The sequence below is a fragment of the Aulonocara sp. 'chitande type north' Nkhata Bay genome, linkage group LG19, assembly GCF_057382095.1.
Source record: "Aulonocara sp. 'chitande type north' Nkhata Bay isolate Kocher_YH1m ecotype deep benthic linkage group LG19, A_spYH_male_GT1.1, whole genome shotgun sequence".
NCBI classification, from domain to species: domain Eukaryota; kingdom Metazoa; phylum Chordata; class Actinopteri; order Cichliformes; family Cichlidae; genus Aulonocara; species Aulonocara sp. 'chitande type north' Nkhata Bay.
The window spans coordinates 9,436,480-9,457,943 of NC_141362.1; the positions used below are offsets into that span (position 1 = coordinate 9,436,480).

General features: G+C 39.0%; 1 protein-coding gene across 1 annotated transcript in view; it reads right to left on the bottom strand.

Annotated features, from left to right (window-relative positions):
• rab11fip5a (RAB11 family interacting protein 5a (class I)) overlaps nucleotides 1-11,653 on the bottom strand; it is a 32,374-nt gene extending 20,721 nt beyond the window's left edge. The window contains exon 1 of the mRNA XM_086275987.1: nucleotides 10,777-11,653. Within this exon, the coding sequence (XP_086132113.1) occupies nucleotides 10,777-11,153 (377 nt within the window). The 5' untranslated portion in view covers nucleotides 11,154-11,653. The remainder of the gene's footprint in view (nucleotides 1-10,776) is intronic.
• Nucleotides 11,654-21,464: the final 9,811 nt, after the last annotated feature.

Consider the following 21,464-nt stretch of genomic DNA (forward strand, 5'->3'; position numbering starts at 1 on the left):
CTTTACGAGAACGGATGACAACAGGGCAACTTGCAATACTTGCAAAGTAGAGATTTCATTTAAGGGAGGAAACACTACGAATATCCAAAAGCATTTGCTCACAAAACACGCGATGACCTTAAATGAATGTCGTGTTTTTAATTCCGCTCCGGACTCGTGAATCTCAACCCAGCAGCAGCGGTAACGTTTGCACGTTCTCTCCCGTTAATGCGGCAGGTAAATAATCAACTAACAGTGCATATTATGTTAGCGCGATCTGCCTTATTACAAAACCTGCCATTGCTGTGCATTTAGGTGACCATGATGAGAGAGACAGACAGAGTCTGGCTCAGATGCTGGCAGTTCTCGCTGCAGTCTACCGGTAGCGTCTCCTTTCAGGCCAGGATAGACGAATCTCACCGAGCAGTGACTCAGTTTGTGGTAAAAGGCTTGCACCCATTTGCCACAGCAGATGCCCCGATTTTCAGTAAGTGAATGTGTTTAATTGTAGGCAGGGACATTACTGGATATTCTTGTGTAATTGCTACAGAAGAATTTCTGTTATACTTTGTTATTGCTACAGAAGAATATTTATTTTATTATTTTACATTTACAATTTCTTTTCCTGGGGACCCTGTGACACCCCATTGAAGAGCCGTAGGCTGTGGATCTCTTAAGATCTCACTGTTGGGTTTGTAAGGCCATGTTACTCCTAAATTTCTATCTTGTTCAAAGAGAAGATAAGAGAATCGATAAAGAATCGAATCGTTAAACAGAATCGAAAATGGAATCGGAATCGTGAAAATCTTATCAATACCCATCCCTACTCTTCAACCAATCTTCTGTTTGATTACAGAGGAACAGAGACAGGAAAGTCGTTTCTGGCAACAACACTGGCGTAATAGTAGGCTGCAGAGAAGAAATAACACAAGTCATATAATTCACTGCACAGCCTGTTATGTAATCATCATCGTCCTGCCTCTTACCTCAAGTTCAGCCCTGAAAACATGGTAACACCCAAGAAGAATGTCACTGAAAACAATTAGTAAAGCAACTCTAAAAGTCAAACTCCAAGAGGCGCGACTAATGAGCAGGTGGAGCTCGGCGTATAAGGAGAGAGGAATGCTTTTTACGGCCCAAGAACAAGAGAACTATACCTCACAGAAATGAGGCAACAATGGAAATCTGCCACTTGAGCACGTTGTTTTCATTAACGAACCAGATATCATTCACACACATGAAAAAGGCGTAGGCGGGAGCAGCACTCCAATGAAGCAAATACATACAGCCTATAAGCCTGGGTCTTATGTTTCTACGTTTGCTGAATGATGAGTTTGAGGCTGATTTAGTCTAATCCAGATAAGGTATTTATATTGGCGCGTTTCATTAAGACAAATCCTTTTAAGGGATTATTGAGCAACATGTCAACAAAGTCAATTCCTCAGCTCTGAACTTGTCTATTTTCTTTTTAATGTTTGGAGCCAAAACAGATTTTTTTGTGTGGGCTCATTCTCCTGTCACTAATAATATGTCTCAAACGCCTGTTAGGTGTGGTTTCGAATTTCACATCGACGTGTCAACAATAGTATCGGTCCTCCTCCTGGCACGTCAGCCGAGGTGGGGTTCACATTCCAAACACAGGGCCAGGGAAGCTATGCAAGGTTTCCTCAGGGATACTTAGTACTACAGCCACCATCACTAACATTACAGGGATTGTAATTCATTAAAAATATGTACATCTTTCGCTAAACCTGCACACGGTAACATTTTGTGCCTTTGTCTTCTCAAAATAACATTTCTAACTGGTCATATAAAAATAAAGAAGTTGCAAAATACTTAAAAGGCCACGTACAGTTCCGTTGTACGTGCACCTGTTCTTGCCTGATGCATGACTAAGCTTGACAATAATAAATGTGAACAACAAGTAAAACACACAAGAGGCCCAAATACAGAAACTGCAAGAGAGACAAAAGCAGCAACCTACATTTTGTAGCCCACATACTCAGGCAGAGCACAGCCTGCTACCGAAGAGGAGCCAGTTTCCCAAAAGCATCATCCCACACAGAAACTGTATAGTTCACTAAGGCCATCGTGCAAACACGGTTTTCGTTATAAGCACTAAGTGAAAACACAATAAAGATGGAAAATGTTCTTCTTGTTTTTGGGAACTTGTGGAAGTCTAAACAGGCTTTTAATTGTCATAAGAGAGGGAGAAATGCCATTCCAGAGCTGCAGAGCATAACTACACATCTGCTTCCCCATCTTGGGAAAACAGGAAATCACAACACTCCACCCCATCCCAGCAACACACCACCATCTCCTCAATCTCCCTGATCTACCACAGAGCAGACAGGAAGATGTTCCCACTCTGAAGCTGCTGTCTTATTGCAGACTTCAACTTACAGGCTATATGTCAATCCCTAGAAACCACCCTTCGGAGCAGACGAGAGCTGAAATTACAACACAAGTAGGCTATCAACTCGTTTCATCCAGTGTGTAGTCGGCCTCTGTGAGCCTCTGTGGTATCGGGGCCAGACACAAGAGTGAAATGAAACCATTGCCAAGGGCGTGTGAGCTGTGGAACTTAGCAGCACATGATTTAACAAATATGTTGGCATTTAAGGTCGTATCGCTCTCTTCTTCTCTTTTTTTTGCGTTTATCTAGCAGAAGCATCAGACGGGTTTCAGTTTCAGGGAGTACACTCCAGGGACACGAGTGCAGAGTGCATCTTGCACTACAACTTTAGAAAACACAAGCAAGTGAAGAAACTTTGTCACTTCTCGAACAGTCTGTCACATTTAGAAATGAAGCTAACAGCTTTTCTAGCAGCTCTAGAGGGCTGTGCTCATGCTAACGCACAAGGACTTCAGTAGATGAGAGTATTTTTGAAACAAAAACCTTTACCAAAATTTCCAACACACTACAAACTGCTATATTACAGCGTAATCCAAAAAAAACCCAAAAAACACAAGGTTTTCTTTTTAACAATACTCTGTTAGGAATCTTCATCAATGTTCGGCTCTAGTGCTGGCAGGGATTTTCTGTTGGGGGGGGGGAAAAAAAGGTAAGAAAAGGGTCAACTTTTTATCCAAAATGATGAAATGATTCAGCAGAAAATTCATAAAATAATGAACAATTACAGCCAAAACAAAGGATATAGTGAAAAAAATACAGCAGTCAGTGGTCTTCAACAATGATAGCAGACCATCACCTCCATATCATATCCAAGTGCATAAAAAAGGATGCAAGCAGTGTTGTTCATTTGAGTTACCAACACTGAACACTTCCCATTACACCTTTCTGAATTAATTAGGCCAACAAGCCCTTCAGGAATACTGTGGGTAATACTGGTAATATGCCCTGGATTCCTGCTTCCTCAGCAGAAGAAGCAGACAGGCTGTGAGACCCGAACCACATTCCACATCTGGATGCTATGAGCGAAAAACCTACCGACCAACTTCCCTCCCAATTCTTTAAAACCACATAGTCGCAGATACATATTAGGGATAAATGAGTGATAAATAAACCTGGACATGAATGCTTGTTGTATAAAAACTAGATAGACTGCAATAACAGACAGAAAAAAAGAATCCACAATAAAAGAAAATGCAAAATAAAAATAAATGCAGATTACAGAATACTAACGCAGGCTATGCCAAATAATACATTGTAATCAGGTTTTAAGCTATATCTACAAGAATCAGGCACTAATATGCAAGGCCACCAGAAGACATCCAAGAACATTTTTTGCAACGCAAAGTTTGCCACATTCTTGCCACCACTGCGTTCCAGTGTTTCAGTCTGAAAAGTAGCCGAAATGTGACGCTCGAGTCTGCCAGCTTTCCAAGGTTTATGTACAACAACTACCATTAAATATCTAAGTACCGAGTAAGAAAGAAGCAAATGAGAAGAAAATTAGGCAACAGAGCTAAGACTTTCAGGACGGGGGACTCAATGGGAAACTTAAGCAATCGGGCATGTATAACTTTTCCCTATCATCTTTCAATAAACTGTATTTCCCTCCTGAATGACTACTTAACTCACCAGTGATGCTCTGCAAGTAACAAAGAGGTATTCACTACAGATTAACTCACATTATCTAACCCCTTAAATTACCTTAGTTTAATCACATCACTACTCATTACCTTCATCATAAAAAAAATTAAAATCAGGGGATTGTTCATCGACTTACGTAGAGTCTAATAAACTTAAGAGATTTCTCATGATTCCAAATGTAATTTGGTCATCAAGGAAAAGCAAGAATGTTTGCATTTTTAATTTTAAAGTAGTGATTACACTTCAATCTTGACAAAAAGCAAGCATTAGCTATAAATACAAACTCCAAAGGTACCCCTCACTGCCACTGTTAGTAACCACTATACTGATGATATTATACAATATGCCACACTATGGCACAATGCTAATACTAGAGAGGAGCTAACCTGGCATCACTTTAAAATAACTTTACATTAGCATGCTAGCTATTTGACTAGCTAGAAATACACGAAAAGGCAGCAATGTTAGCTGACCTAGATCTGGAAGCAAGTCAAACTCATCTAGCAATTGTGGCCTGCTACAAAATATTAGCAAACAAAACAGCAGTCATCCTCTATGTGCGCCTCCTCTCCTTTACTTTCTGGCTTTGTTGAATACAACCAGATGGTCTGATGAGATTTTTGTGATGTAGACACACACTGCCTCTCCATCACTCAGGAACATATCCCTCGAACGACCAGTGGACTCCTGCATACTCGGCTATCTGTATAATCTATACAGATTATTGTCTGAAAAATCTCCATGGAAAATTTTCCCAGAAAGCCATGCTACATTTATATTATCTAGGGTGACTTAACAGGTCACACTGTTATATAACTTTTAATGTCCATTAGACTAGATTTTCTCCAGCTTGTAGCTACTGAAAGTCTGTTGGCTCTTAGCAGAGGATTTTTCTGGATCTACATCTCTCTCTCTCTCACACACAGAAATAAATACACCATCTTCCTGCCTCACTCAGCAAATAGATGTTCAGCTCTCAGGCCTGAAACAACATCACAGATTTTCTTCCTACACATACACAACAGGGCAGGGAACTGTGACAGAGAGCCGATACAAAGAAGAAGTTGTAAAGCACCAAATCTAAATATATAATCTTAGCACAACAAGAAGCACTGAACCAGTAAAGAATCACTGGCAGGCAGCAAACAATAAATAAATAAATAACTGAATAAAAGAGCTGACATTTATACTCTTGGGAAGAAACTTGATTATAAAGGAAACCTGAATATGGCAAATCTGATAATCAGCAAAAGCCTGGCAAAATGAATTTTCTGTTAACAACATGGGTTCCCTGGTATGCATGCTGCACTGGCAGGGCCTTTGTAGCTTCTTCCTGACAGACCCAGTAGGGGAATTCACCGAACGCCCACCTTTCCAGTAATCTGCTCTACACCAGTAATGCAAAATGCAAATATGCTGTGGTCACTCTTTTGAATCAGAATCAGAATCAGAATCCTTTATTGATCCCTGGGGGAAATTATTTTTTGTTACAGTGCTCCATTTTAAACCAACATTAAGACAAGACAGACAATACGCTAACTAAGAATAGTACAATATATACATATATATACATACATACATACATACATACAAGGAAGATCCACTTCTATCTTTGTTTCTTGAAAAGAATTACTGAAGGAGGAACATATTTGATATGTTTTCTTACTTCTTTCATTGCTAACTATGAATATAAACTGTGTTTTTAATACTCTTACATACTTGTGTAAAGCTTCTCTGTTACTACAAAAAGTTACCAAACCTAGAGTGCTTATTGATTGAAATTGCCTCAGTTTTCACTGTAGGCAACTTTCACAATAGATTCATGATTTATCATTTTGCAGTCTTACAATGAGTCAAAACTCCAATATTTTCAGTGCCATGCATATTCAAACTAAAATAAAAGGTGAAAATCTCATTTAAACCAGTTACTAGATATATTTGATGTATTTAAAAAAATTCATTACCATTGATTTTGTCATGAATTAGGAACAAGTCAAGGTACTAAACACCGTTTTAGCACCAACTTAGTCATTTTGTACCCTTCAACAAATTTGATACCTTTTTGAATATTTGAGCAATTAATATTGAAACTCTACTACCAGTAAACACTTGATTTTGATAGCTTTTCTTAATTTGTTAAGCTAGCAATAGATAACTAGCTTAAGCTAACATTAGCTACATGATAAGGTTGAAAACATTGTCACTATGGGACTTTTTGTTTTAGCTGACTTGTTTAAAGAAATTAAACCAATACATGCACTTGATGACACATACATACAAGACAAACTGGCAGCATCCTCATTGGTTTCATACAAAAATATGGTATAACACTTTTATTAAAGCATTAAGCTAGCCAGTCCTGGAGAAACAGAAGCTAGCAAGTAACGCAACCTTTCTGACCTACAGACACAATAATGTAGCTAAATTGTTTAATGACATATTCCTTGAAGTAACAATTGTGCTACTCAGTTAAACGTATCGGAGGTTGCAACTCATGTTAAAGATAAACACTTGGTTAAATTCATTACCAACACTTTTCCTCTCGCATTCTTGGGTTTTAAAAAGGCAAGTAAGACTCCATCTAAGTCAAAAGGCTCAGCTCAAAGCGAAGTCCTGTGTTAATGTTGAATTACAAGTTGTTTATCGATTCATTTTTAACAGAATCACAAGGCAAGTCAAATGAGCAGAGTTAACTCATGCAGTCCAATATAAATGCGTCCAAATTTAAAGCTCATTCCTCATTTCCACTCACTGACTGGAACATGCTGATTCAGAAGTACACTGTATGGAAAATGATGAATCCTGCAGACAATAAAAGTCAGAAAATAGGGTGGCTGGGGGGGTAGAAATATACAGTGTGATGCTTCAAACTCTTCCAAAGGGCTAACTATTAAAATCTGTAAAGTTACAGATGCACACCTTGCTTCTTAACCTCTGCTAAAATAATTACAAGGCTGTTGTCACTGCATTATTCTGTGTTTTCCCATTAAATTGCATGGCAGTCTAAAAGGAAAGGTCACTTTTAATCTCGTTTCATGGTTGTTGAGTGAGTTGAAAAGCTACCGGTTCTCTTTCTAACCTTATGTAAGCCGTCTATCAGTCGTACTTTCATCATGTTTTTATTATCAGATTTTACTGCCATCATTTATGTTTCCCTCTAGATTTGATCACCATCCAAAAAAAACTCAACTAACACAAACAGCACACTTGAGGAAACCAATTTTGCATTGTGTATGTCAAACTAGACTTCTCGTCTTTCTCATGTTCATTTTCCTTAAAAATATTTAAATATTGTCACCTTAATGATCGTATATGTATTCAAACCATGTATACAATGAATGGAAAGTTACATAAAATGATCAACCTGATGACAAAATGTTCTCCAAAGCAGAAGATCACAGTAATGATGGAGAGGGGTACGTTAAGTGTCAAGCATCAACTGTCAACTCAAACTGAATATTAATAAACTGAGCTGTTTTGTCCCATTATCACTGTAACACTTTATTTTCTGGTTTCGACAAACAGTTCAGTTCAATTTGGTTTTGAACTTTAGGGTTGCATTCGGAAGGGCATTCGGCATAAGCTCTGCCAAATCAAGCATGCGGAGCGTCCCGCTGTGGTGACCCCTTGTGAAGAGGGAGCTGCCAAAAGTAGCTACTACATTTAACAGGGTTCTATCAAAACACAATCTACTGAAGTTGTTCATTAGTTATGATCACTAGCGTGTACAGCACTGTACATCTAAAAAAAAAAAGAAAAGAAAACGAAAAACATGTCAACAATAACACAGTTTGACTTGAAGAAAAATAGTATTTTTGTACCAACAAGGTGATTCCCAACGAGCTATTAGCCGAAAACTTTGTATATCTCAGCATGGTGTGCAATTTGAAACAGAAACTAGACAAGTGGAGGCGAAAAGAAAAAGTAGTAAGCCTAAAAAACAAAAGAAAAACCATCTTGAACAGTATTTGAAAACAATATTCTTCAGTTGGTCCATCTACTGTTAGAGGAATTCCAGTGTACACAAGAACTGAGCTTAAAAGCAGTGGCAAGAGGTCCTAGAGAGTGACGAATCTTAATATTAGTACATTAATATGTATAAGGGAGTTAGGAGAGAGACACAACAGTGAGCATCTACAGCAATCTGTAAAACACGGTGGAAGCTTAGTCATGGTTTGAAGCTGCATCTCAGTCAGTGGTGTCGGAGAACTTGTAAAAACTGATGTAAATATGAACACGCAAAGTAATGTCAGATTTTAATGCACCATGCAGTATCGGTTTTGAATGCAGCTGATTGGCTACTGCTTCATTTTTAAGCATGGAATTGATTCCAAGCATATGGACAACACAGTAAAAGCATACCTTGATAGAAAAACACACAATGGACACTGTCAGTCATGGATTGGCCTCCAGTGTGGGATCATCTTGACAGAATGAAACAAAAGGCAGCTAAAATCTAAAGAAGAGCTTTGGAAGACCTTCCAGAAGCCTGGTGAACTTCCTAAAGAAAGCTGCCTAAGTGAACTCAGACTATGTTGAAGAATTAAAGTAAGTAAGTCATACCAAATATTGACTATCAAGCTTTTTAGAATTGTACAAACTGTGCTTTTGATTTATATACTGTATTTCCATGCATGTTTGCACATTTCAAAATGCACCTATTTCATAAAACATAACAGGCAGTTCAAGACTTTTGCACAGTACTGTGAATCTCTTATTAGCTTATCTGTACTTCGCTAGCTTCCATATTTGTTAGACAAAGCTCTTATGAGAGTTTTTGTTTGAATCAAACTTTAAAAACTGGTGCACTTGAGAAATACAACAGGTTCTGCAGAAAACACATTAACATGCAGCAAACAAATACTACTTTTCTCAGAATGAGAATAGCCATTATCCTACAAAATGAAAAGCCAATACACTCAGGGGGGTTTGTTGTAATAACCTCACAAGGCCTAATACGACCAGAGGCTTATAGTAGTAGCTAGTAGTTGGAAGTATCTTTTTAAAATGAGCAAACTTTTCTATTTGTTCTAAGTTCCTGTTTGAACATTTCCCATGATTTAATGCAAGAGTAGTCAGAACATACAGGATCTGATTGTGTAGCAAAACTCAGAGAACAGGGAGCGAGCAGATGCTGAATACCTTCAGCCCACAGGTAGCCTTTCTTGTCTTTAAATTATACACGCATTGGCTGGGTATAGTGTTTTGGTGTTGGAAGAATAAGAAGAAATGTCTAATTATAAGCTTTTTTATGTATCAAAGTCAACTATTGTAAATCGTCGTGTTCAAATGTTTGTTTTGGGGGGTCTTTTGCAAACCTTCTAGCATATATTTTCTCTTCAGTAGCAAAGACGAGAATTGAAGCTGGAAGCTTTGAAAGCTGCTGGTGTTGCTAATAACCAGTGAACATTCACTGAATCCCACGTGAAGACACTGAATGTACCACAGCACCAAACTGCTGACACATCATCATCATCACAGGCTGGCTCTAACCTTCAATTGACCAGCTCCAACAGGGCCGACTGGAGGAGACTTGCTCCCCTTTCGTCTCAAATTCATGGCTCTGTTTGACTGAAAGCACACTTAGGTCAGGTGGCAGTCACTTAAAAGATTTTTAAAAAAACTGCTTCATGTGGCATTTTGTTAGCCAACACGACAAAACATAACATCTTTTAGTGTGGTGTCAGCATGATGGGGCAAGATCATGTACCAGTTCTGAGTAGCACTTATTGCTACTGTCAGATATAACAACTGGACTTACTTTTTTATTGACCCTGGTTTGGTGGATGAAAAGTAGAAGGGAAGCTCGTCAAGTTTTGGAGCAGTGGTACGAACACGCAAGCAGTAGGAAAACCTTTAGGTATCCAAAACCTTCCTGTAAATGTCAGATCTTTTGCTACTAGTGCCTTTGAACCATCAGTGCAAAACCCACCTTTTTATCTAACAGCTAACTGCTTATGTGCCATTATTACTCAACCTACAAATGTCACACATTTCGATATTCTCTGAAGGTGCTGAAAGGTGTTATCAACAAAAAAAGAAAAGAAAAGCTCCTGTTTGCACCATTAGAGAGATGCACAAAAAAAAAAGAAGATTTCTGTTACCATGAAAAAGAAACGGAAAGATTCCTCCAAAGATTTATCACCAAACTTCCTGCTGTAGTGGGCGGGGCTTGTGTGAAACAGCATGTTATTGCTAAAAATACCTTGAAGCTTTATTGGGATCATGTAACTGTTGGTTAATCCCTGGATTTGGGACAAGCATTAATCCAGCTCTACTCTATGCCTCAGCTATGGGGAAACAACAGTTGTTGTTGGTGGGGTTTTTTCTTTTCTAAAGAACCGACCGCAAGCAGCTGATGATGTAAACATTGTGGAGGATGTGAGGTTTGCAGAAGTTGTAGGGGAGCCTTGAGCCTCAGTGGGGAGTGCGCTGATGGTTGCTAAGAGTTAGTTTGGTCTGTCTGTGGGAGGAGGGAGGGTGTGTCTGCAGGGCCCTGATGCAGCACCAGAGATTTGACAGCTGTGTTTGTATCTAACAACAAACTGTGTGGCGAGTTAAACGGGACAAAAAGCGGACTGGACAAGAAAAACACCCTTGACGGGTTCAAGGGATATGGGAAATTAGATAAAACAACAACACGTGAAAGCATATCCACGCAGCTTTTTTGCCACACTGTAGCAGGTTCTCGTACTAAAAACACACACACAACTATTACAAGCGGAGACAGTTGGACTTACTCGTTTTTCACGCATCTACTTTCGAGAAAGACTTTATCCAGAGGGATCACAGCCTGTCCGAGGAACACGTCCAGCCCAATGAGCGCCCTGTGCATCACCGTCAGGATTAGCTCGCAGCTCCCAGCCGGGTATCCGCTCTGCCCGCCGCTCTCCAGCACACCGGGCTGCAGCTCGAACGAGCACTCCTCCTTCCACTCCGGCTCGGTCGTCTTCTCCGCCACGCCGGTCGAGTACTTCTCCTTCCCGAGCTGGATGATGGTGTACACATCGCTGGTGCCGTGCTTGCCCTTGCCTCGTAAGCCCCTGCCTCTCAGAACCGTCACCTGGACGTGTGTCGGTACCCATTTCTGGTCCTCCGGTACGTTTAGCGAGGACATGTCCGTCCCCCCACCTCCTCCCTCCAGACAGACAGAACGACAAACCGACCGGCTGCGCACACACCGAGAGAGAGAGAGCGAAGGGAGGTGGTGGTGTCCGCCGCTTCCTCCCGGTTCTGGTTGTGCACAGTCACATCAGCTCCGGGGTCGTCGGCGGGCGGTGCCGCATTATGGCCGTCTGGCGTCTCTACAAAGTTGCCGTGGTTGCCGGTTGTTTCGTGCCCGGCTGCTCCTGCGATTCTTCAGTCTGCTCTGCGGCAGCAGCAGCGTCCGTCCCTGCCTCTCTCCCCCTGCCGCACGGGCCTGTCTGCGGCCAGCGACGTCACGCCTCTCTATCCTCCTTCTTCTAATGCAGGACGAGGAAGTTCAGCGCCGACTCGACACATGGCTGCATGCACGGAGAAATCACACACACACACGTGCCTGGGCTGTAACGTAGGGCCCGATGTATCCCCTGGGTGAAAGCTATTATTCAAGCATCACATCAACAACACTCCGCCCTTAACCTGTTTGTCTGAGTTACAAGCTGCACAACTACAAAGCCAGACGAAGTTTCCGTGACAGCGTGTGCCAACATAACTCCACCACAGCACACCAGAGTTATTAGAGTTTCCTATTTTTTTGTTATTATTATTTTGAGCTCAATTTAACTTTTTTGTTTTTAATTCAGTTTAGTTTTTTAGTTTTTTGTTAGTTTCACTTTAATTTTAGCATTTTAATTTTAGTGTTGTGTGAAATCTTGGCTTTGCTCTGATACCAAGTAAATACAGGGCCAGTATTACTGATTCCAGTTATGATATGCAGTGGAGAGCAGTGTGTCATGATTTATCATTTATGAGCTGAATTGTCATTCATTTTAAAATTCTGAACACATTTTAATGACCACTCAATCACTTTGAGGTTTACTTTACCAATAATTTGTTAATACAAAAAAGCATCTTTCAGTTGTTCATGTATTTTGAGTTTTAAGGAGACCTACAACCAATCGCGTCGCTCTATTATCAATAGAACACAATGAAGTGGATTAGTCCTAAATATCAGATCTTTCAGCAGATTGTGTCGTGGATACTTAAGCCTCCCATTTAGTGTTAAAATTTATTGATGTAGAGACCAATAATTTCATTCAGGGTTTACAGATCAGTTTGCTGACTGTTGTTTGACCACTTTTCCATCACTTTTATCTCAGTGTAATTCACTTCTAGACTGTATCTTTATCCACGCTGGTTGGTTTTCCATCACTGATCCATACAATGGGCAGATTGTCAGTCATTTATGATGATTTACAAATACTTTGTCTGAATTTGGATCGAATAACTGCAGAATTACATGCCTTCCCGATCATCCACTGTGTTAGCAGTATGCTAACACTTAGCTTCACACATCAGCTGGCAAGCTTATGAGTTCAAGTGTTTTCTGAAGACCTTTGGTTAGTTTTTCACAAACAGAGTATAACATTGTGTTTCTATTAGCATTGTGTACTTGTACAGAAGACCTTTGGGTATCTGTAATGATAAAAAATATAAAAGCCACGTTGTTTTAATCAGTCCTGCAGGCAGGATTTCCCCCATCGAAAGTGCCAAAGGTCATGACATTAAGTCAACAATAACTGGCATGTAGGTGACTACACGGATATTATTGGCACATCCTGTGTCACATGATGGTTTCACCGTATTTAATGTTTCCAGAACTCAACCGCAGATTATCACTTCTTGAAGGCTGTTTTTTCTAATGACACAGTTTGGCATAAATGTCAGTATATTCTTTCTCTCTGTAACAGGAGATGCACCGTCCCTTACTGAGTTCCCAGTCAGAGCTTGCCTCATGTTTACGGCATGTTTTAACCGATTGTGGTTGCTCATGTCATTTGTCAGGCTGTTTGCTGTTTACGGCTTCACATTTATGCCAGTTCGTTCTGTTTTCTTTTGTCCTGTGCAGACTTGTGGTCCTCTTACCCGTCCTCCACACTTTTCTCTTCACCAGTCAGACCCCCGTTTGCCTCTTAGCAGCTGTCACTGTGAAGAAGACTTGTTCCCTGTTGACTCGCCTGCTTCAGTCCATCTGAACTGACTTGACCTGCAGTGGAGAAAAACGCCATGTGACCCAGGGTCACATGTGAGACTGAGAGTGGCTGATGCCCATTAATGCTGTAGTGCTGAAGTGCCCATAACTTGCATGTAAGAAAGTCTAGAAATATCTACTGCCAATCACATCTTTTTACTGATGAAGTCAAAAGGTTCATTTATTTTAATTAAGAGTAATTATCTTAAACATTTTATACTATTTCTGCCTCCTCTGCTTCCTAGCCAGCGTCTCAGACTGGCTCAAAGTAAGTGTCAATCCAATATAATTTATCTAAAAATAAACCAGCAAAACACAAACGCCAAGGTTGATTGATGCCAAGTCGAACGAAATTGAAAACACAACATTGCACATCTTGGCCAGCTCATATAGCTTGGAATGCCCAGGTGAGCCAATTCATGACCCTCCCAGGCAAGTGTTAGAAAGCACAGGCCAGAACAACCTGCAAGACAGTGGGAGGAGCATCACATCTCTTACTGTCTTTCTTTCTTCTGCGTGTGCCACAATTACAGGAGTGGAATTTGCTGTGCAGGACTCGTGTGCCAGTTACCGATCATTTGCAATTTTTTTTTCTTTCTGCGATAAACACAAACTCAGTCAGAAGTGGTCTTTTCCTAACATCGCCCCCAGCTTCCAATTTTCACACTAAAAGCTCATCCTCAAAGTAAATTTAAAGTTTTTCTTCCATAACCGTCATCTGTTCATGTAAAGTGCATCTGGGTTCTTAGTTTTATGTAATCCCACAAACAAGTCCAGGACTGTATAGAAGAAGAAGCTCTCTCAATTTCACCCTCGCCACCTTTGAGATTGACACTGGTTCAGAGCTCATATAGATCAGTATGAGATCATTCCTACAGTATGTAAAACTGGCTGGTGTCATATGAATGAATGTGCAGGAGTTGTGACCTAGAGACACTATTATGATGAGTAAGCTCAAATATGGAGGTATGACACATCCTACAAAAAAATCTATTTCACCTAATGTAGGGATTAGCACATGACGGATGATGCAACATTAAGTACATAAACATATGAATATATAATCAATTGATTTTAATTGAATTGAATTGCATCATTTTTTTCTACAGCCAGCATCTTTTTGCAAATTTACTGCTCACAGTAGTGCTGCATGTGTCTGATTGTTATACCCTGATTGCTGTTGCAGGGTTAAGATAGATTGTGTTTTACAAGGTAAGCTTAAGACTGAAGTACCTCAGCACCAATTCAGTCAGATCAGGCAGCAAGAAGACAAAACTTTAGGTGTTACAGCCTATTTTTTAGTGCCACTTGAAAAAGTAAATGTAGACTATGATGATCGCAGAATGACTGCAAACAGTTTGTCAGGATCTGTCTGGTGGTCATGATCTTTTTGCTGGGACCTGTTAGAGCTCGTTTGAGTTAAAAAAAAAAATCTAAACTGAAATTATGCTTGACAGATTTTGGTTGGATGTCACTGGAGGGCAACCAATAGAGAATGACTGGACATGAGCTTAATATTTGATTAGATATGGTATCAATCTTGTGTTTAAAGCAAAAAGAAAAAACTTTCAACTCAAATTTGAAGTTTGTCTTCCAGTCAGAATCCAGGTTTTAGTTCAAACCTTTGGTCTTCTGCTGCCCAGTTATGAAATATTACTGCATGTGCCATCTCACAGTAACATGTTGCTTTTGCTGATGAGATTTGTTGGTGGTATTTTGACAGAAGCACTTGAAATTTTCCACTCAGGTAAAAAGCCTGAGTAAACAGGCTGGCTGTCAAGTGGTGACCAGTGGGGGGGGATCACAGGCCACTTAAAGCTTTGTAACCATGAAATCTGAAGTAGAAGGAGAAGTTCAAAAGGCTGTGGGGTGGCCACTTCATGATAACACTTTCCTCTGGCCAAAAATCTCTTACCCCCTTCCTTATCTTTAATTGTCAAAACTTTCTCAACACTTAGCCTTTATGTAAGAATGTAACAGAGTGATGAATAAATATAAACAATGATTTGACTCTCACACTTTGTCATTGCCATAAAAAAATAGCTTTGTCCACTGTGTTCCCATTATTTTAGATACCAGAAATGTGTCAGCGATGTTTTATACAATTTCATCAGCCGCGGTTTTAATGAGATTTGGGAATGAATTCGTTTTAGGGTAACTAGAAGATGATAGTTTCAGAGTTTCGCCCGTTTTGCTCCACAGAAATGACACATGGAGCAAACACAGTTCTGATAAATGGTACTGTTGTAGAGACCCACCCTTTGGCACATCCCAGCACACCCACTCACTTCACCAGATGCACCTTGTTTAGTTCTCTCACCTTTGATTGGGTGTGGTGCTTGTCCTCAATTGCAATCACCTGTCACACATTATATGTCACACATTATATAAGGACTGCATTCACTTTTGGTTCACTCTTTCTTCACTTCCACACGGGGCGGCAGCTGAGGTGAGGTTCTATTTGGGTTTTATTTTATGTATTGTTTAAGGGAATGAGTAACTTAAATCTGTTTTCCTGTTTTCGTTCAGCTGAGGCAGTCCATGTGTGTCTTTGTTTCGTTCCTTCTTTGCCTTATTTATTTGTGAATAAAAGGAGAACCCTGAGAATAATTCTGAATTAGATGGCTGCTTTTTCTTATTCTAACCGGATGAGCCCATGATGCTGATTGCTTCAGCCCTGAACCTTCCTTCCTTCAAAACAGGTACAATTTGCAAATTGCAGTTTTCTGGAGGAAGTCTCAGAACTATTTCAGCGTTGCCAAAATGGACTGTTGGCTGTGTAAAGATGTGATGCTGGCAGAGTAACAAAGCAGGTTTGATTGGTAAAAGTCCAGATTTCTGTTAGTGTGTCCGACAACCAATGAGGGCAGACTCAGAATCAACAGCATCATCTGAAAACCAGCCTTAATGCTGTGGGTTAAAACCTGTTCTGGTTGCTGCAGTTTAAATGGGTCTTTACTTAAGGTGTTAAAAATTCCTAACATGCAAAAACATCCGACCTTACTATGACCTCTATTAAAAGAGTGAAATCCTTTTTCCTGTATTCATGCAAATCAAAACTCGGGGGATGACCAGAAATGGCTGACACGCTTTGCATGAGTTCTGAGGGCTCGCTGAAATTTCACCCACATGGCTGAAACGTTTGATGAACAATTTGGAAATGTGACTAAAAAGACAAATCTAATAACTCAAGCATCTTATCTTCCCATCTTCCTCATCTGCTCAACTCCCACTTCAGCGAATGCATCTCCACATTTATTCAAGTGTTCTCCAGCTCTGCGCTGTATCTTCACAGCTATAGATGCGTTACAGATTCAAATTTGATATGCAAATATGTCCACTATCACAAATAATAGTCCAAATATATGACACGCAGGAAACATAAGTTTGCATTGTGGCCACTTTACTTTTGATTTTATTCAGTCTATTTTGCTACATAAGTTCATTCAAGTGGCAAGTGTTCATTTTCTATTAAAGTTTTTCTAATATTTAAACACTACTCTTTACCTTTGGTAACAGTGAGGATGAGTTTTAGATAGGATCCTATGGCGCCCTCTATGGGGCTTCATTTGGAAAGAAATTTGACTTAATGCTCCTGTTTTATAGCAACGTGGGCCTAGTTGGACATCAAGTTATCCACCCAGGGATGCATGTGATCATTCAGACATGCACAAAAATGCACACCGCAGAGATTCATGCGTTACTAAAATGGTTCAGGCATTTTTAAGTTATATTTCCTACAATATGGCTGCACAATCAAGGGACATTAGAAGGCAGGGCATTGTTTATTTCGGAAAACCAAGCAGCTAAGATCCTGCCAACATTGGAGCTTGACATATTCCCAGTCTATCTCATGATAGTGACACTCCCACACATTGTTGTCAAAGGGTTCTGATCAGTAATACACATATATGAAGAAGGATATCAGAGTCCTACTTGCACGTGCTGACCGAGGCTGATCATTGAGACTCCACTGCCATGTTTGACCCTCACTGCATGTCATGGATGTTAATTATAATTATTTTTTGATGATTTACAACAAAATAAAAAATAAAATGGCTAACATTTGAAACAAAATCAATGTTTCACATTGCAAATGCGCACTCCTGTGTCCCACTTTCACTGCAAATATGACTTGAACAACTAGTTAATGATAAAAAATCTTTCATCTGTTTGCAGTGGCCGTGTTACATGGAAGGAAAGTTATAAAGATTAAATATTAAACATGGCATAGATGTGCATACTTCATCTGCTCGTAAAAATACTGTGATATGATCCAAAAGTGCAGAAAATCTACAAGATAGACCTTGTGGAACAACAAAAATCATCTGTTATTTTTAAATAAAATGTTGAAATGAGAGTCAGAATTTCACAGTCTCTAAAATGTTTTGACAAAGTCATCTGGCTAATTAAGGTGTTATCCCTGCCAATCATAGACGAGGCAGAGATTTTCTAAAAAGCCCCCGTGAAGAGATCAACTCTGAGTTTAGGGCCTCATCAAAGAGAGATTCTTCATCTATTCTGGGAGCTGAGCTGTCAATCATCCCCTGATCAGGCTCACAGATTCATATCAGATCCTGACACCGACAGCTGTTACATAACCACCACTAATCCATGTGTAAAATGCTGGGATTGAATGCGCGCACACATATAAACACACACTCTAGAAGACAATAAGTGTGAGCAGCTGCCACACACACACACACACACACGTACTTTCTGTGGAGCCAAGAGAAACAGATAGACGAGCTCTGAGATGGATCCAGTTCAAGCACCAGAGTGCAAATGGCCTACTTAGAGTTTAAGTGAGTAATTAGAAACCTAATCAGGGCTCACTTTCTCACCCTCATAAACGTAATGAAATGCCGCACTCCTGTCCTCATACGTGACCCTAGAACTGACCCATATACACAAGGCCCAAAACAGCTGTGACTGCCTGTAAATGCTTATCACGTTGCATTATGCTCAGTCAGGAGTTCATTAAATAACAGAAAACCTGCAAGATTTATAAAAATGAATTCATTTTAACTTTACATTTAAATACAAGATTTCTACTCTTAGTGTTAATCCTCTTAATATTATCAGTCCTTTCATTTTTTTTTCTATAAATGCTAATTTTCAATAATTTAGTTGATAATTCATAAAATCATCAAGTCTTAGTTGAAACAGCACAATGTTTGAAAGCCCACCTTTTAAAGTTAGAAGCTATGCATTAAATTTGTTAAAGGACCTTAGACAAGCAGTAGGTCAGCTTTAATGACCTTCCATACATGTGAGTTATGCACACTTTACTGTTAGCTGTTTGTTTTTTTTAAATTTAAATATCTTTTTATTGCAGAAAGGCTCAAATTTGATCTTAACTGTCCTTAGAAAGACTGTTAGGCTACTAGAAAGGCTTAGTGTAAAACATTTATATATTGCCAGCAGTTCATAGCTATACACAAACAGTAATATAGTAAAGCAAAACTGTAATAATACAAGATGTGTTCAAATATATAAATCTTTCCTTATGGCAGATAAAAACTATACACCAATAAGCACTTTAAATTGCTTCATTTTAAAAACAAAACACATCATTTTCATATTTTAAATGTCCATATTTCAGTGTTATCTTTTAGAAAAGACATGTGCTCGCTCTCACACGCATAATTGAAATCTTACATTTGGATAAAAATTTTCAAATTAAAAAAACTTTGAATGATGTGGTATATTTTCACGCAGTTTAAAATTAAGTTTTTAAGTTGCTTTTTTTTTTTTTTTAAACTTTTAAGAATCACAAAAAATGCATAAAGATGTGATTTTATAATTCTTTGAGTTGCTAAATCAAATATTTCAGTGGGCTGTTAGTGTCTCAGATGCACACAATGTAAAGATGCATACACATAGGCATTCATAGTGTTCATAGTATTCATAGCCAGTGAATCTTTAGCTGAACTGATTTGACTTTAGTTTAAATTTCAGTTTAAATACCTTTTCTCCATTCAAATAACACGCAAAAACATTTTTATTTTTCATTTTTATATAATGTTATTTTACGTACTGTTATTACAGGATTTGGACCAATCACGATTAAGATTAAAAACAAAAACAACAATATTTACTAGAAAAATCTCATCTAAATTAAACCGGAAAACAAGAAATCCTGTCACTGTCAGCGATTTATTTTTCTTAAATCATGTAAATTAGGAAGTATGTGTAATATTTCCCATCGGACTGAACGCAGCGTGGTTCCGGCTGCCTGTGGACGATTGGACCGTGAACACAGCACACCACTTGCGGTGAACAGCTGGCGGAGAGCGGCGTGTTTTTCTTTGTGGGCTCAGCAATAAGGTGTTGGTTTACCAGCTCTGGGGATGTGGGCTCTCCCTTTGTAACGCTTACCCAGAGACTTAGTGGTCTTTGTCCGATTTATATTTTAATTATCTGCTAAACTGCGGCTGAGGGCCATGTGGGAAAGAACCGAGGACTGACCTCAGCAGCTGTCAATCACCCAGCACTGAGGAGGAGGTCAGAGGAACCACACACACATATTCATATTATTCATATCACGGACTTATTTATACTATATGTGTTTATACACATAGAAGTGGATGTGCTGACAAAGGGAAATAAATGTTAATACAGCCCTTTTAAATGTATGTTTTTCAGACTTCTAAAAATATACTTTTCATATAAATCTACAGATATATGAAATTAAAAGAGTTTATATGTTTAAAACGTGTGAGGCGTTCAATGCAGACAATGTTCAAATCAGCGCAAAAAGGTCAAATGTGTAGATGTAACGTGAAGAAACTTCACTTCTATCGAAATGTGTTTGGATTTGACGCCATCTGTTGGTGATGAAATCCATCCACAACACGCAAAATAAAGAAATACATACATACAGAAGTACTGTGTTACTGATATTTTTCCCTAAAAGCTATTAAAATAAACTAGAAATTAAAAAAATAAATATATTTGGTTACATCATTTTTGTAAAACTTTGTTTTATATTCACTCTATATTAATGAAATGGCTATATATAATATCTTAGCTATTAAAGTCTCATGATTTTTATGGCTAAGCTATATCTATATATCTACATCTATATATCTATATCTATATATCTATATCTATATATATATATATATATATATATATATCTCCTTCAGAGGCAGGCACAGACACAGTCAGACATAAAGTGTGTGATCAGTAACATAACATAAATCATATTTTACAAGTTATGGTTATTTTTCCTCTTTTTTTACTATTACTTGATACATTTCTGCCTCCATAGGCAACCAGTAATCATCTCAGTCGCAGTTAACAGAGCTCAAAATGAGGGAAACAAAGACGAGCAGACATGGAAATCTCAGCCTCCAGCTTGAAGGAATCCCTCTCCTGCTTTCTGCTTGTCTGTGGTGAATATTAAGTGTCGGTCGGACGATTTGCCCTTGTGTTTGTCCTCCTTTGATACTTCCTCTCTGGGCATCACAACCCCCATGAAGGGGCTAATCTGCTCCCAGTGGGGGCTCCTTCCAATGAGGAGCTGAGAAAGAAATGCTCAGACATACAAGCTATTGTTCCCAAGTCAATACGGGCAAGCCGCCCTTTTTACGTCAGCAGTGGGTAACCACTTATATACGTAGAGCTGCATGTTTAATCTTACTTAATAAACTTCATCATCATGTTCTGAAAATCTGTAGATGTAGTAATGAGCTTTATTTAATGGCGCTGCACAGATCCAATTACAGGTACTTGTTACTATTAAAAAACATAAATTCTAATAAAACCTCTCATATTAATAACACACTATATACAATATGTAGACTTGCACAATAACCACTGTTGTAATTGTGTCAGGGGCTCCTGTGTGTACATTAGAGTGCAGAGTATGATTCTAGTTTGTAGTTTGGATTTTATTTGGTCATTTATATTTTAATATTATATTTCAGAGCTCATTTTCATTGTCATGCTGTTTGAATTCATTTTAAGTTTTTAGAGCTGCTACATTACGTGATTGTGAAAGGATTTAAAAAGTAGAAACAAACAGTGCAAATCACACAGTAAATCATTATGACAGTCGAAAGGCAGTTAAGATTAATGTTTTTGAAATGGAGGGACCCGATGAACGCAGGGCCCATGCAATAAATCTGAGATCCCAATTTTTTAGTACTTTTTCTGCTTTGGTGGTTAACACATTTGCCTTATGTGCAAAAGGTCCCTGCTGGAGACTGGGAGGAGACAAACCCAGCCTCATGAAGTCACAGGTTA